At 43.2% G+C, this 17700-nt stretch overlaps 1 protein-coding gene across 1 annotated transcript in view; it reads left to right on the top strand.

The window, feature by feature from the left end:
• Positions 1-785: 785 nt before the first annotated feature.
• Positions 786-17700, top strand: part of trpm7 (transient receptor potential cation channel, subfamily M, member 7) — an 89227-nt gene continuing 72312 nt past the window's right edge. Inside the window, exons 1-2 of the mRNA XM_055661319.1 lie at positions 786-1022; positions 14128-14160. Of these exons, the coding sequence (XP_055517294.1) occupies positions 1020-1022; positions 14128-14160 (36 nt within the window). The 5' untranslated portion in view covers positions 786-1019. The remainder of the gene's footprint in view (positions 1023-14127; positions 14161-17700) is intronic.

Below are 17700 nucleotides of genomic sequence, written 5' to 3'. Positions count from 1 at the left end.
TGGGAGCCATGGACACCGGTAGGAGGTGGCCGACTCTAATGTCCAGGCCGCTGAGGATGTCCCCCAGCCCTGACGTCGGACTTGCATCACCCCGGCGAGTGGGCCTAAACATCGGGCCGCCTGTAGCAGCGACTGCGGAGGGTTCGGGGAGGCCCCGACCACGGGTGAACATTGGGGAACATTAGAGAAAGATGACTGACTTTGGTGCCTTCCCTCACAGTGGGAAACTTTGATTCTGCTGTGTGGGGGATGTTTTTATGTTGAATTCTATCATGTGTTGTGTTCTTTATTTTTATTGTATTGCTGTATGGTAATCACATTTCACTGTGCCATCTGGCACATGTGACAAATGTATCTTGTACATACCTTTTGTTTTGTCCTGATATTGTGATCCGTGATGTTGAAGGCGTTAGAAGTCGCTTTTTACTTCAATCAAGCGATTAAATCGTCCAGCAATTTTTGTTTAAAATAAACCAGGAACGGAAGTGCAAACGATTTTTCTTCATCAGCTAGCAGCCCGAGGAAATCCCCCTCCAACAACCAATACCCAAACCTGCATTTTAATCCCGCCCTCCCCCACCCCCACCCACCGGAGTCGCACGCACCGACAGTGACAGATCTACAGCGCCGCTAATGGTAGGTTTTGTAACAACGCTACAATTAGCATTCTCTGCCTACGCTTGGACTGCCAGCCCCGCCCGCCTTGCCGCCGCAGTCTAAGCACGTGCCACGGGGGGGCGGAGACTGACTCACGCACGCAACGATCCGCCCAGGGCAGCGGTCACGTGTGAAGGCCGCCTCTCCGGCTCCACCCCTCTCCACGCGACTGTCACATGACGGCTGTTGGCGGCCGCGGTGCTCGATCGTCAGTCGGAGTCTCTCCATTATGAAAACGGTGGCTGCCGCGGGCCTGGCACTCTGCACCACCCGGGACTCTCCCGCGCTGTCTGCCCTCACACCACGTCGATGGCTCAGTGCCACGTGGAGCCACTGCTGCAGCCTCCTCACCCGTGAAGAGAATGGTAGGTGACTCGGGGTGCGTCAATTGCTGGGCCATTCGACCTAGCCGCGTGGTGAGGCCTGCTGTGCATCGGGCGTAGGCCCGTCGGCGGGGACATACTGTGCGCTTGAGCTGTATCGGCCGCTGCAACTGCCGGTAACGGTGGCCGCGATACCGTGGGGTAGGTCTGGCTTGGTGCCTGGTCTTGGCCTACACTGACTCGGAGGCCGCGGCTCGGGTGCCTAACCTGCCGGTGAATGTCGATCAGTAACCATGACGCCTGCTGATCTAGTCGGTCAATGCTGTTTGGAGTGCCTGTGATTGACAGCGCTAGTGCGCCGAGGGCCGTAATCTTAGAGCATTTTGAAATCGAAATAACACGAGGTCATAATCATTTTAATTTAATAAGACCGACATTTCGTCACCTTATATGCCCCCCCCCCCTTCGTTATTTGCAGATAAGGAGTTTCTAAAACGTCTTTAAATTCCACTTCATCAGTCTGAAGTGTTTCTTCCCATATTCTGGGTCTGTGTCTCTGGCTTGATCTTCTCCCACCGAAGGAAATATCCCCTTTGAATCTTCCCTTCTCAGTATCTTCTGTTTGAATTAGATGACTTATCTGGGGGCACATTCAATAATTTATTCCTTTTCACCCCACCACTAAAGTGCTTTAGTTAAATTGATACAGTATACACTTGTGTAATTAATGTGTGGTTCTTGACCTACTCAGTGAGTGGTCCTGATCTGAAACTTCATGCTGAGTTCCTTCAACATTTTGTAGTGCATTCTGCTACATGTCATTCTTTTAAACGTAATAGTATTGCCCGTTTGGTTCAATATTTTCTTATGACACCCATTATTTTGTGATTAGCCTTGTGAATCTTTGCTGCGCTATTAAAATAAGGTTACTATAGGGAGGTTGCATGCAGTCGAGACCCGTAACCCGTAAGGGCATGTCCCACTTGGCCTTCATTTACGCGACAGGCCGGTAGTGACTGACGCGTGATGGTCGCGCGCGTCAACATGCGTCCGCACCGCCGTCTGGAGCGTGTGACATCATTTGAAGATAGACACAAAATGCAGCAGTAACTCAGCGGGACCGGCAGCATCTCTGGAGAGAAGGAATGGATGATGTTTCGGGTCGAAACTCTTCTTCAGTCTGAAGAAGGGTCTCGACCCGAAACGCCATCCATTGCTTTCCAGAGAAACGTCATCCTTCTCTCCAGAGATTACTCCAGCATTTTGTGTCTATCTCCAATCGTCTTGGCCCCGCTCTGGGAGTAGGAGTGGAGGCGGATCCGGATCCGCAACGGCCGCGAGCCCCAGGCCGAGCTCGGCGATCGTTTGCTTGCTTCAGCTGCTGTTGAAGGTGAGACGTTGCACCGCGTCAGGGTCTTGGGCTCGTCCCACTTTGGCCATCAGTTACGCGACAGGCCGGTGGCGCGTGAATATTTTGTGCAGGACGAAGTCCACACTCCTCCACGCCACTCCATACTCCCGTCCCGCGCTACCCACGCGCTAGCAGGTCGCGTAAATGGCACGCGAATGACGGCCAAGTGGGACAGGCCCTGTACTGTTGCCTCGCAACGTCAACTGGAATACACGCAATGAACTGTAGGTAAGCATTTACTATGGCTGCCAGCACAGCGAGCCCTTCTTCTGGCCCAGCATCCGGACTGGTTGCACACTCGCGAATCCCGGGCCATCTATCCCTGCGGCCAAGGGTGGGGGGGAGATCGGGGTGGGGGGGGAGGATGGGGGAAGAAGGTGGTCGGGGTGCCGATGCAGCGTGGTCAGTGACTCTGGGTGGGGTGGGCTGAGGGAGCAGACCATCCCCAACTCGGCTGCAGCTGATGTTGCCCGGAGCCATGGCCCTGCTCCACCGGCCCCGTGTGTGGGTGCTGCCGACCCACAGCCAGTGGCAGTGCGGCCCACAGGGGGAGAAGGGATGGAGGGCGGCCGGAGCCGGACAGCGCCGACTCCGGGGGGAAGAGTGGGAGCTGTCTGGAGGGATGCGCTCCTTCGGCAGCTTACACCTTCGTGCTCGGGTTCAGAGCAAATATACTAGAGCATTTGGTTCAGAGCGCTCAGTTACCCAAAAAAAGATAACCCCACGAAATTGCAATCAAGTTGCTCTGAGTTTGAGTTTGCTTTATACAGCGAAGGCTTATTGAGGTGATGCTGTCTGGACACGACAATGAATGCAGCTATTAGTAGCGGATTGTAAAAGACGCGGCACCATGAGATAACACCAGTTTACACCTTATACCTTCGCGCTTTCAATGACAGCACCCACAATTATTTACAGCGCAAAGATTGACCATTTTGGCAGTTTTTAACAGGTAAGCAAGTACGCGTTTCGTGTGTAAACTGTGTATGCCGAGGCAGCCATATCCTCCACATGGATTGAGCTGCTCCGTGCATCACACCCTTTGACCCGATGACCTTGCGTGCAACCCCTATAGAGCTGTTTTCTTACCAAACCTCTACAGTTGTAGCAAGTGTTTTGTACTCCATCTCCCTTTCAATAAAAGTCATTGCTCATTTGTCTTCTATTTAGATGCATGTGCATGGTAATTTTGTTTTTTGTACGTACACATGGCTCTCACGTTGAACACGGTCATTTAGTAGTTTGAAAACATCTAAATTATCCTGAATTAGTCTGAAAAAGGGTTTTGGCCCGAAACGTTGCCTATTTCCTTCGCTCCATAGATGCTGCTGCACCCGCTGAGTTTCTCCAGCACTTTTGCCTACATTAAATTATCCTCATGCGGAATGATTGTTACATATTTCCTCTATATTATCTGCTTTCATCGGCTAAATCTTTAGACCGTTTAGAGCATGAAAAAACCCACAGCCCAACTTGCCCACACTGACCAACATGTCCCATCTACACTAGTCCCATCTGCTTGCGTTTGGCGTTTGGCTCCTCTACTTTACCTGTCTAAATCTTTCTGAAACCTCTCACTGATTACCTGTCCTCCTCCAGCAAATCTTTCTTAAACCCTTTATTGAAAAAGTTAATGAGGTTCCTATAATGTTGTCATAAACCTGTCTGGTTCTCGACTCCTCTACCTCCAGCAGCCCATACCAAAATCTATTCCTCTTATGATTTTGTTAGAAACATAGAAACATAGACCCTTTAGGTGTGAGTAAAAGCCCTTACCCCTGAGGTTCCTACTTAAATCTTTCCCCCTTCACCTTAAACCTATGTCCTCTGGTTCTCGATTCCTCTACTCTGGGCAAGAGTTCTTCTCAACGAGTTTCATCCGGTTTTATCCTTAAGCTGTTGACCCCTTGTCCTGGACTTCCCTAACATCGGGAACAATCTTCCTGCATCTAAAGGTTTCTATAAGATCCCTCTCAATCTTCTAAATTCTAGAGAGTATAAACCAAGTCTATCCAGTCTTTCTTCATAAGACAGTCCTGACATCCCAGGAATCAGTCTGGTGAACCGTCTCTGCACTCCCTCTATGGCAATAATGTCCTTCCTCAGATTTGGAGACCAAAACTGTACGCAATACCCCAGGTGCGGTCTCACCAAGACCCTGTACAACTGCAGTAGAACCTCTCCTCCTCATACTCTCCCTTTTGCATGAAAGCTAAATACCATTCGTCTACTGCCTGCTGCACCTGCATTCTACCCTCAAGACTGGTGTACCATGGCCAGGTCTGATCTCCCCCTTTCCCAATCGGCCACCATTTAGATAATAGTCTGCTTGTCCAAATTCTCCTGCATGCAAGGAATAGAGTCTAGCCTGCTCAACTTCTCCCTAAGCTCAGGCCCTTGAGTCCTGGCAACATCTGTGCAAATCTTCGCACCCTTTCCAGCTTGACAACATCTATCCTATAACATGGTGTCCGAAACACAACACACAATAAATACCCTAGCGTCACTAGCGTTTTCTATAACTGCAACATTATCTCCTAATTTCTACACTCAATACTCTGATGAATACCAATGTGCCAAAAGCCTTTTTGACCATCCTATCTAATTGTGACACGATCTTCAAGGAACTATGTATGTGCACTCCTAGATCCCTCTGTTCTATAACACTCCCCAGAGATCTGTCTTTCACTGTGGAGGTCTTGCCCATGTTAGTCTTCCCAAAATGCAACACCTCACATTTCTTTGTATTAAATTCCAACAGCCTTTTCTCTGCCCAACCGATCAAGATCCTGCTGCAATTTTGACAACCATCTTCACTATCTACAATACCACTCGCTTTAGTGTCATCATTTACTTGAACATAAATGAAAGTAGGCCATTTACAACTTTTGAGCCTGCTCTGCCATTCATTAAGATTATGGGTGACCTTGTACCTCAGCAGCATTTTCCTGCACTCTCCCTTGATTCTCTTGTATTCAGATATTGACTGATTTTGGTTTTGAATGAACACAATTGCTAAGCTTCTACAGCCCCTGGGTAGAAAATTGCAATGGTTCATCGCCTTCTGTGAAGAGATTTCTCTTCTCAGCCCTAACTGACCGTTAGCCTGTGTATGGGAACTCAGGTTCTTCATTGCTTAGATCTCAAACATCCTGTAAGAAATATAAGTTTCAATTTGATCACTTGTTATTATAAACTCCAGAGATTACAGGCCTGGTTTATGTAATCTCATACTGCAAATCTTCCATTTTTTGGGAACAGTCTTGTGAATCTGCTGCATTCCCTTTGTGGAAGATATACTGTTTTGGGTAAGAAAACCTTGCTAAGACTATCCAGGATGTGGTCTTAGCAAGGCCTTATGTAATTACAGTAAGACACCTTCAATCAAATACTCGGGTAACATGCCATTTGGTTGTCGTGATTTTTGCATATGGACACTATAGACCCTTCGGGCATCAACCAACCCACTTTCCATTTAAAAGAAATAGCATGTTTGTTTTAATTTGTGCATCAAAGTAGATAACTTCACTTTTTCCAAGTTGCATTTGCCTGATTTTTGCTCAGCTTTTATATATCCCCTAAAGCCGGTCTATTTCTTCTTAATGGTCACAATCCTAGCCAGTTTATTGTTATAAGCAAATTTAGAAACACAATATTTGTTTTCTTCAGATAAATTCTTGATACAGACAATGAGTGATTTTAGCCGAACTACCTCTCTGCAGTACCACCTCAGTGACAAACTGCAAAACTGACAAAAAAGGATCTGTTTATTCATACTACTTCCTGATTGATCACCATATCTCAATCTTGTCAGGATATTACCCCCAACTCTACTCCAAGCCTAGCAAGCAACCTCACATGGGACATTGTTGACAGCCTATCATTGTAGTGCGTTCAATACATTTTCCCAATAGATCATGGCCAACTCTTGTCTTAACTCTCCATAGGATAATTTGATTGTACTGAAGACCTTATTTTCAGATTCAATTACACTTTCAAACTCTATAAAATTATATTGTTGTATGGTCACTCTCTTTCCTGAAGGCTCCTTTAAAACAAGATTCTCAATTAACTCTTGCACAAAATGACTATTCCCCTAATTGTTTCTTTGACATATTGAAATACATTTTCTCTCCCTCATTTCTTGTGGTGTAATATTTACTTGTTTTATAATCTGTTGATAGCTGCCCTGAATTAAGAGAATCTTGATAGTGTAGTACTATAGCATCCACTACACTTATAATCGTGTATTTTAGAACCCTGGGATAGAGACGGGTCTGGAGATTTATCAGGCCTTAATCCTGTTTTCTTAGAAGCTATCTCTTGAACTGATAGCAGTTAGAAGCTTCTTATACTCTCTTGATCTGTGACTTCTGTGTGCTTTTGGGCAGGTATAACATATCTGATGTCAATACCATTTTTATTTGCAGTCCATTGTAAATTCTAGTGCCTTGGTTTCCAAGGGATCAAAGGTTAATTTTGAAACGTACTTTTACTTGCGTGTAGAACTGTAGAAGCTTTAATGCTCTGGGGCATGTGATCATCGTGCTTTGGGCATGTCATGATTTTTGATGTTTTCCATGCTTTTGAGATCTGAATTCATGTGGATTTTGCCTGCCATCTCACCTACTCTTGACGTCTTACTCCCACATCAGTTCCTTATCAATGTTTCATAAATTAATCTGATGTTCTAGAAAATTATATCACAATCTCTACACCAAACTATCAGCACTCTGTCATCCTGAAGCAGTCAAATTCCTTAACTAATATGAATGCAACTTTTCTCTTGGCATTGTCCGAAATGAGTGAATCATTGCTTCCTTTTGAAGATTCCACTAAAAGGTTTCACTCAGTCTGGTATGCCTTTCAGTTTAGAAGATTATTGGTGATTTAACTTGATGAAGGAATTCTGTCAGCTAAAGGGAAACTTTAATCTGGTCCACTACAATCATGAAATTGTTTTCTTAAAATTAGAATCAGATTATTTGGAATTAACCTATTCCAAAACCAATATGCTAAGTTTACTTGGAAGTTATGGACTGGCAGCTTTGCTGATGTATTCAGAGGATATGGAAGAAACAAGTTAAATAAAACAGTTACATCTCATCTATGATAATGTATGTTGTAATGGACTTTAATGGCTTGCTCCATTTCTTAATTTCTATTTTTCAATCTGACCGTCCTAATTATTGCACTTACTGGATTAATTTAAGATAACCTCTGCTGTCATCAGCGAGAATCTGATCATCAATTATACCTTTCACCATTTTCTCCCTCCAAAATATAGATTTCAATAGATTTGTATAAACAATATGACTGACTGAAACCTGGCTAGAAAATGGCATCATAATCTGGATATTCTTTTTGTGTGTTCTATTTAAACTATTGGTCTAGTGAGCTTGCCCTTATTAAATAACAATTTGATCTCTTTCCCAACATTTCTGTAACTTCTTGAATGTTTGTTTGAACCCTCCACCCTTCAAGAGTTTGTATTCACTTCACTCCCACCAGGCCAATATTGTTCAAAGACTTCTATCTCTATCACTTTACTGATGGAATTGATGTTATCATTTCAGTCTCCCAACTCGAGTAAGATTGCATCCTGTTATAATTTTGTTGGCCTTGATTAAAGTTTATCTGCACAGGAAAAGCAAATACAGTATTAATCTGTTATTTGCGGACTTTGGTGCTGGATTATTAGATTTTCCATGCAGTTGATGCTACTTCTATTAACAGCCCAATATAAATGTTGTTTCAATTTTTAAACAAATGTTAGGTAGGAGTTCAAAATGTTTTCCAGTAAGCCAAATGATTTTAAAGGGAGCATGAAGTAGAACCCGGTATGTCAAAATAAATTGAAACGCATAAATGCTTGGACCCAGGTTCCAGATGCAAACCAACTCGCGCTCCAATTGCTTACCCTGGGCTGCACTCCAGATCTCCAACTCCCACTCTGGACTAATGAGTGAAACAATTGCCGAGCTTTGAGGATTTTCGAACCATCAGATATCGGATTATAAAGGTTTTACTGTTATGCTGAAAATGAGCAGGATATGTGGGACGCATCTGCAGTTTATGATATCAGTAGTTTTCACTGAATTATTGCCTTCAGGAACTGTCCCTTTTTTTAAAACAGCCATCATATCCCCCTCTTCAAAAATATTTGAGTTAACTTGCCAAACTACATCATAGTCTCAAGCCTTTGTTTCCTATTAAGTCATAGCTTGCAGTTTGACTTTCTGAATCTATATTTATCTTTCCTTAACTGCCATATTTGGATCTTTAGTTGGTATTGTGCCTTTGCATTCTTGATAAGCTAATCAGTTACAACTGGCATGCCTTGTGATAATAATATTATTTTATCCCTGTTGTATGTTTTGGACTCCACTAAAGACTTTAGTGTAGTTGCACTCCATTGACCAATTCATCCAGACTGCCTTTGTTCAGTTTTGCTCTTGTCTATCTTGTTGTGGCCAAGAGTATCTTGAGCAATATCTTTTCAAACTCCTCTGCACGTTTATCTCTGAAGCCCATCAACGGACTTTCCTTGATGCCATTCTGTCTTTCATCTTCATACTGCTCCTTGGCATGTTGTCAGGCTGTTTGTGTGATGGCTTTATTGGAGGTGCTGTAATTTCTTCCAGCTAAACTTTGAGAAGGTCACATCCAGACCTCAGTTTTTATCTGTTCTCCTTTTCAACTGTTGTATTGGATTGAACCAGATGTTTTGCTGTTTATACACTGCTTACCTCTGATGTTTTTTGGCTTGAACGTGGCCCTTTACTATTTGAAATGTTTTCAAATGAGTCTAGCAATGGGATAGAAATCCCAAGTTTCTATGTTTGTTGATGCCATGAATACATGTGACACTGCAAATTGTGTAATAAAAGCAACAAACTGCAAAGATTATAAAGATTATTGCTCCATTTATTTAGTTTTGTTTAGAGATACAGCACGGCCCTTCTGCCCACCGGGTCCACGCTGACCAGCGATCCCCACACATTGACAGCATCCTACACCCATTATGGACAATTTTTACATTTACCAAGCCAATTAATCTACAAACCTGTATGTCTTTGGAGTGTGGGAGGAAATCGAAGATCTTGGAGAAAACCTACGCAGGTCATGGGGAGAATGTACAAACTCCGTACAGACAGCACCGGTAGTCGGGATCAAACCCGGGTTTCCAGAGCTGCATTAGTTGTAGGCAGCAACTCTACCGCTGCGCTACCGCAAAGCCTAAGATCCATCTGCCCTCGCACTTTCAAAGATGTGCCTTGGCCCTTCTGTTGTTATGTATTCTTTGGAATGGTGCCCTGTCCGAGTGGTGGCGCCATCGAGTGCGGAAGCCTCGCCAGCAGCTGCCTGTCCTTTTGTCCTTTTTGTTATTTTTAGTCTGTCTAAAAGTTTTGCTTTGGAGGTCTTTTAGTCCTTTTTATGGAGGGGGTGGAGGGGGAAACCGTCTTCTCAGTCACTACCTGGTCGAGGATGCGTCTTTTCTCCAAGCCACATCTTCTCCCCCCCCCCCTCGCGGCCTACAATCTGGATTAGCACGGCCTTTCCTGCCGGAGACCGGCCAGAGCTTCAGCAGCAGCGCAGCATTGGATTCCATCGCAGAGCTGGCGATACCTTACCGGGAACGTCATGTTCCGGAGTGTTGGGCCTGCCAACTCTAACATCGTGGAGCTGTGGTCTGCGAAGCTTCCAGCTACGGGCGGCGCTGATTTTAACATCGCGGAGGCCTGGGATCTTTCGCCGAGGATCGCCAGTGTTGGAGCTTCGGCCAGTGGACTTCGGAAGCCGCGGTGGCTGGTAGGAAGAGGCCGATTCGGAAACTCCAAGCCGCTGAGAGTGTTCTTCCGTTCTGACGCCGGAGCTCCGATCATCCCGGCGAGAGGGCCTGAAACATCAGGCTGCCGTTGCGGCGACTGTGGAGGCCTCAATTGGCCCCGCCCCGACCATGATGAACAAGATGAAGATGACTGAACTATGTTGCCTTCCCTCACAGTGGGAAACGTTGTTTCCGCTGTGGGGGATGTTTTGTGTTAAATTCTATAATGTTTTGTTTATCTTATTTGTGTGCTGCATGTTAACTCAAATTTCACTGCACCAATTGGTGAATGTGACAATAAATGTAACTTGACTTGAACTTGACTTTAGATTATATTATAACAGAGAAAACAAGAACAGGCCCTTTAACGATGTCTGTGCTGAACATATTGTCAAGACCAACCCTCATCTGCCTGCACATAATCGATATCTCTCCATATCCAGTATATCCATATGCTTATCCAAATGTTTCTTAAATGCCACTACTGTATCTGCCTCAACCACCACCATTAACGCTGCCGCCACCCCTGGCAGTGTATTCCAGGTGCTCATCATCCTCTGTGTAAAAAAAAAAAAGTGCCTTGCACATCTCTAATATTTGCCCTTCTCATCATAAAGCTATCCACTCTGATATTTTACTTTTTTCCATCCTACTCAAAAGGTCTTTCTTCCCAATCTACGCCTCATAATTTTGTAATAATTTTCAAATCTCTAATCCTGTAGTCTGGGAAAATAGTAAGTTACCATGGGTCTGCTTTCTGCCCTTAAGGTAATTTCCTATCCAGTCTGCAATTTGTTGGCCTCTCTGTGATAATATAACAGTCGGCCAGTTTATTCCACATGCCTCAAATTTGCTGGTATGTACTTATAACACTTTGGTTAGGTTCCATTTATGTGCGGTTATGGTCACACATTGCCTGGGGCATGCTGACCAGGATGGTGATGGAAGCAGATAATGGCGTTTGGGAGACTTAGATTATCACATGGAGATGCAGGGAATTTGAGGATATCGGCAGAAGAGATTAGTTTAGCAGCATGTTCAACGCACATTGTAGGCTACAGGGCCTGATCCTGTGTTGTAATGCTCTATGTTTTAACATGTCTCCAGATCCAGAGATAGTTTTTTCCTAGCTGTTATCAGACAACTAATACATCTTGTAACCAGCTGGAGTGCAATCCTGGTCTCTTCAACGGACTTTCTTGCACTAAATATTATGCCCTTTATCCTGTATCTGCACACTGGACGGCTTGATTGTGATAACGTATAGTCTTTTCATTGATGGATAGCAATCAACAAAAAGCTTTTCACTGCACAAATGTGTTGTATAGATTACCTTTATTGCATTGTCTTCTTAAATTTATATTAGCAAAATAATCCAATCAGATTAATCAAACAAGAGTTTTATTTAACAAATCCATGCTTGCTGATCTTATTTAACTTGCGTCTCCCAAGTGCCTGATAACCTTTTCGTTATTTTTGTATCGATAAGCTTTCCCGCAATTGACTGACCAGCAGTAATTGTTGAGTACGTACTCGTGCTTTTTACTTTCCTGGTCCCTGGTACTCAGTTGCATCTAGGGACAATAATTGTTTTAACCTTTTCTGCAACCCATCTCCTCCTCAACGAAGGATGCCTGGGCCAGACTTGAAGCAGAGTTGCAATCATCCACTGAGGCAATTTTGGAGAGCTTAAAATAAGAGAGATTGAAGAACAGATATGTAGACATATTATGGAAAGATGTAAAAGCGACAGAGTTGTTATAGCAAGTGTCTAACTTCCACAACATTGACTGGAACTTCCTAATGCAAGAGGCTTAGACAGGGCAGAATTTGGGATGTGCATCCAAAAGGGTTTCTTGAAACTATATGTGGATAGTTCAACAAGAGGATGGACCATACTGAGTCTTACATTGAGCAGAGCCAAACTGGAGCCAGCGCCCCACCCCCACGCCGACTGCAAGTCCAGGGCCACCCCGGACACCTCCGGCCACCCCCAGACAGGGACGGGACACCCGGGATGGGATGGGGCCGGCCCAGCAGCAACTCAACAGCACCTGCAGTGCCGGAGATCCGGGCCCGACCCCAACCACGGACGAAACGCAAGCCTGCACACAATGCAGCACCACATTTGCCGAGAATGTTTATAGCGAGTGACCTATGACATGGGCATGCGCAGTCGGAATACCGAACTCGCTTTTTGCCATTACAGGTTGCCATTGTCACATGTGAGCAGGAGCTTTGGAATGTGCTGAATATAACCAAATGGGGACCAACCAGGTCAGGAGAGTAGTGACGTAGCGACTGGAGGTAATAAAGATTAGGGTGAGGGAATCACTAGATTCTAGATGAAGATAAAGAATATTAGTGGTAAAATGTCTTTGTGATGGAAATGGTAATAATAACCTTTGGGTGTTTGCTGGAGCCCCATTCAAAATATTTGTGTTGCTTCTTTGGTATTTTAAATTACAAATTTGTTTTTAATACTACTTTTTCCCTGAGTTTTTTCAGAGAGAAAGTCATGAGATATTTTCCCTTATTACTGCTTTCAATTTGCAAAGTTTACTTTTAGCAATGGTTGCAGAGCTTGGTGTATGTGGCAGCTAACAAGCATAAAGACTTGTGACTTACTGTCCAATAACAACACACACTGAAGCATGACAACAACTGAGAAAGTCTTCCTGTCGTCTGGTTTATTGTCTTGCCAAGGTCTACTTTATAATTACTCTCCATAGCCTGGTATTAAATTGGGCTGTAAAGCTTGCACATCAGTGTGAGTGAATTACTAATGTTGTGTGATCACACACGTGGCAAACTCTGTCACCAAAGATTTTTGCATACTTGTTCTAGATCACTTTGTCCTTTCTACCCAGTCAGATCTTTAATATGTTGGCTGTTTGTGTAATTTTACATTGCTAGCTATGGTTTGTAACTCAACATTTCATCGTGCTACAAATTAATGAATGTCAAAGCTGTACTATATGAAAGGGTGTACGAACTTGCTCTTTCCCAAGTTCTTGCTAAAATAGTTAGGTTACGTATATATGTCCCTTTGTTGATGATAGGTTCTCTCACATTTTTAATTATTGTTTATAAAGTCTTTCTATGGGGCAGAGTTAACAATTTTGTTATTTTGATTTGTAATTGTAGAGCAGTTTGACATGATTGTGGCACATTAGGGATGATTATAATTTTCTCAGCCCAATGATTCATTTTTGGAGGCAGTCTTCTATATTTTATTTTATTTAGAGAGATGGGCTATTGAGGATTTGTGTATCCCTGAGAGCTGATGCATCCTATTTCAGGATAGATATTAAGCGCATGACATCTGAAGAGCTGTGCATCATCCCTGCTTTTCTGCCGACTAGTCTGTTGATTATTCTTATGGCTATTCTTAATGAGAAAATTGCAGATTTTGATCTTTTAAAACAAAGTTTAATAATTCAGCTTTGATGAGAACTGACGACTTTTTCTGGAGGAATAAGTCAATGAAGACCCTGAACTGGAATAATTTAAGCTTTATTGCTATAATCAGATGATCATGATTGTAAGTAAATACAATATAAACGGATATATTTCATTTTTTAAATAGTTTGAACTCTAAATTTATATTCCTGTTATGTATTTAATTTAGTTCTTAATGTAACTGGTATTTAAACTTTGCTTGACTGAGTCATTGACTGATTTAGTTACTCAGACAAATTTAAATATATTTACAGTAGGTAGATATTTGTAGGAATGTTTTAAATTTTAAAATTCAAACTGCTTCAATGTAACAAAGTTGGTAGGTACATAATGTTTACATTGTTATTTTTAAATGTAATAATAATAATTGATTAATTTGGTATTCTTAACTGTTGTGCTTTATTTATTCCATTTATACTTATTTATTTTTTCCCCATCTGCAGTTCCAGTTCCCTTTGCAGACTGATCTCGAAGAGGTATGGTCAAACTGATGTCTCTCTACAATCCTAATACAATCTGATGTGTTCATATTCTTGAAGGCATCCCTGTTTCATTTTACAATCATTTAGTTGTTACAACCAGTTGTAGAGCAGTTTTAGTAATATGCAGTTTTTGTGGCTGATTCAAGGTGCTGCAGGAGATTTAACTGTTTTGATGCAAATTTGTTGCATCACATTGATGGTTATCTGCCTCTTAAATCAAATTACCATTTTTGGATGATGGTGCTTTTTTTTTAACTAAAATATGACAGCTTTTAGTGCATTCTTCTGTTTTGGATATTTAATGTTGTTTTTAATTATTTTGCATTATGGTTTCTACAAATTAGTCTGGGTTCTATGTGTCCTTTTGCAGTAGTGACCATTAAAAAAAAGAAAAGAGTCTTGTGTTGGAGGTATTAGCATTAAATTGAAGAGATTTGCTGTTAACTATGAAATATGCTTTTTTGGGGAAACTGGAGATAAAGATAAATTACTAGCACCATTTGTGGTATGGGGAAGATGCCTGCCTAGCTGATCGTCAGCAACTCCTGATGGTTATTGGTTAAATTTCTGCCAACGAGGAACGGAACCTGCACGTAGAATGAAGTGAAGCAGGAAATTAATTGAAACTGGTTTAAATAGTGTAAACTCTGTTAATTACAGTTAAAATGAATACACACTTTTATAATGAGAGGTTTTTAAAATCTTGATGCCACTAGTCATTCAGATGGCTCCAGATGTTGGAAATGTCATCTTGTGAAAATGTATGGTTAGCTTTGAAGAGATTTTTTCATCTGTCTAGTATAGGTGTGATTGTCCTTTGCACAAATAACATACATTAAAAGGGGAGACTTCCTCTTTGGATGGGATGCATATTTTAACAAATTAGAGGCTAAATATTTTAACATAATGTGCTTGTCCTTAGTTTGGCATTATTTGGCCAATCATTTGGGTACAGTTAACACTTGAGAGCTTGAAGGAGGTATATCTATTGCAAATTTAATTACAGAAAGAGAATTCCTGAGAATTATTCATAATCTGAACAGCTTGTTAGTTGGAAATGCGACTGTCCGGCAATATATTCAGACAAAACATAGGTCAACCAAGGACACTGTGTATTTAAACCAGGGAGTTTAACACAACCATTCAGATATTGTCTTGAACAGAATTTCCACAAAGTAGAAGATGTGTGCAACCCTGCAGCACCTGGCAATTCAAACCCGCAGTACTCCCAAATACTTATCCATATGTGCGGGTTGTATGTAAATTGAACATTTGTAAATTGTACATTTACATTTGATTATTATTGCACTTGTATAACCTGACAAAGACTAATCTTTGAAACTGTCGTATTTTGACAGTACATTGATGTTTAAGAATGATCCTTTGTTCCCCCCACCTTCCTCAATCAGGATTATTTTGTAGGTTCTGGGATGGCTGAAGAGGCCACTGATGAAGTTGCTGAGTTCAATAGAACTTAGAAATGTACGTGACCAAGTGGGACGGGTGGGCTTGGAATGTTGATCTTGTGGAAATGCTATTTCCTCTCTACTATGTGCTTGCTTCACAGGCTTTTGGTTTGTTTAGGTCAGCCCTGGGCATGTCTCTCAAGAATACATGTCAATGTGTTCATTTGTTTTTTTTGTTAACTCTGCCCTTAATCGAATTTGGACAGAATGGTGTGTTTTAAAAATAGGAAATTAAAAAATAGAAGTGGGGGTAGACCATACATTCCCTTGAAACAATTCTAATTTCAGTTTCATTAGGATCATAGCTGAGCTATTCCTCCTAAACCTTTAAATCAAAATTGCATATTTTTCCACATAAGCCAAAAAACAACTGTCGATCTTGAATATACTGTCCGACAAACCACAGTCTATTGGGATAGAGAATTCCAAAGATTACAAAGTTCTTTGAGGAATCTTCCCCCTCACCTACCATGCCTTATTTTGAAACCAAGCCCTTGGGTTTTGATTCTTCAGCCAGGACAAACTTTGTGAGTTGGGCAGCACAGTTGCGCGGTGGTAGAGTTGCTGCCTTACAGTGCCAGAGACCCGTGTTCAATCCTGACTGTGCGTGCTGTCTCTGCAGTTTGTATGTTTTCCCTGTGACCGTTTGGGGTTTTCTCTGGGTGCTCAATGTTCCTCCCACACTCCAAAGACGTACAGGTTAGTAGGTTGTTTGGTTTCTGTTAATTGTGAATTGTCCCTAGTGTGTAGGATACTGCGGTGTAAGGGGTGATCACTGGTAGGAAGGGACTCGGTGGTAGGAAGGGCCTGTTTCCACGCTGTATCTCTAAAGTCTAAAGTAAAGTCTTCCTGTCAATCCATCTCAGAAACCTCTGGTGAAGAATTTTCAACCAGAAACATTATTTTGGGCTCCCTTTCCATTCCTTTCTGCTTTCTTTCAGAACCCTGTATGCCTCTGAACTTGAAGTTAGGCATCTGAATGGTATGAGTGACCTGGTGAAGTAATGTTGTGGTGTTTGCAGGATTAGCTCAAGGGACAAAGCTGATGTTGGTTTTTCGGGTATCTATATGTGAAAATATCTGCAGGCAGGGTTAATAATTCTGCGCTGCATTAAGGTATTCCCTGAATGCTATAAGAAACTCAGCGAGTGAGGAAGCATCTATGGAGCAAAGGAAATAGGCAACGCTTCGGGTCGAGACCATTCTTCAGACAGATGTGATGGGGGGAGGGGGTGGTGGAAAGAAGAAAGGAAGAAGCGGAGACAATGGACTGAGGGAGAGCTGAGAAGGGGAGGAGAAAACAGGGACTACCTGAAATTAGAGAAGTCAATGTTCATACCGCTGGGGTGCAAACTGCCCAAGCAAAATATGAGGTGCTGCTCCTCCAATTTACGGTGGGCCTCACTCTGGCCATGGAGGCCCAGGACAGAAAGGTCGGATTCGGAATGGGAGGGGGAGTTGAAGTGCTTAGCCACCGGGAGATCAGGTAGGTTAATGCGAACCGAGCTGAGGTGTTGGGCGAAGCGATCGCCAAGCCTACGCTCTTCTATAACCTGTAACTCTGCTCTCACTCCCCCCCCCCCCCCCCACGCTTAACAAGGTCAGAGTCCCCCTTGTCCTCATCTTCCACCCTACCAGCCGTCACATCCAACAAATAATCCTCCGCCATTTTCACCACCTCCAACAGGATCCCACCACCGACCATATCTTCCCATCTCCTCCCCTGTCTGCTTTCCGCAGAGACTGCTCCCTCCGTAACTTCCTGATCAATTCGTCCCTTCCCACCCAAACCGCCCCCTCTCTGGCACTTTCCCTTGCGCCGCAGGAAGTGCTACACTTGTCACTTTACCTCCCCCCTTGACTCCATTCAAGGACCCAAGCAGTCTTTCCAGGTGCGACAGACGATCACCTGCACCTCCTCCCACCTCATCTATTGTATCCGCTGCTCTAGTTGTCAACTGCTCTAGATCAGTGAGACCAAGCGTAGGCTTGGCGATCGCTTCGCCCAACACCTTCGCTCGGTTCGCATTAACCTACCTGATCTCACAGTGGCTCAGCACTTCAACTC

This window comes from Leucoraja erinacea, chromosome 33, assembly GCF_028641065.1.
Source record: "Leucoraja erinacea ecotype New England chromosome 33, Leri_hhj_1, whole genome shotgun sequence".
Taxonomy (NCBI): Eukaryota; Metazoa; Chordata; class Chondrichthyes; order Rajiformes; family Rajidae; genus Leucoraja; species Leucoraja erinaceus.
The sequence above is the reverse complement of the archived record's forward strand: the minus strand, read 5'-3'. Positions and strand labels throughout refer to the sequence as shown.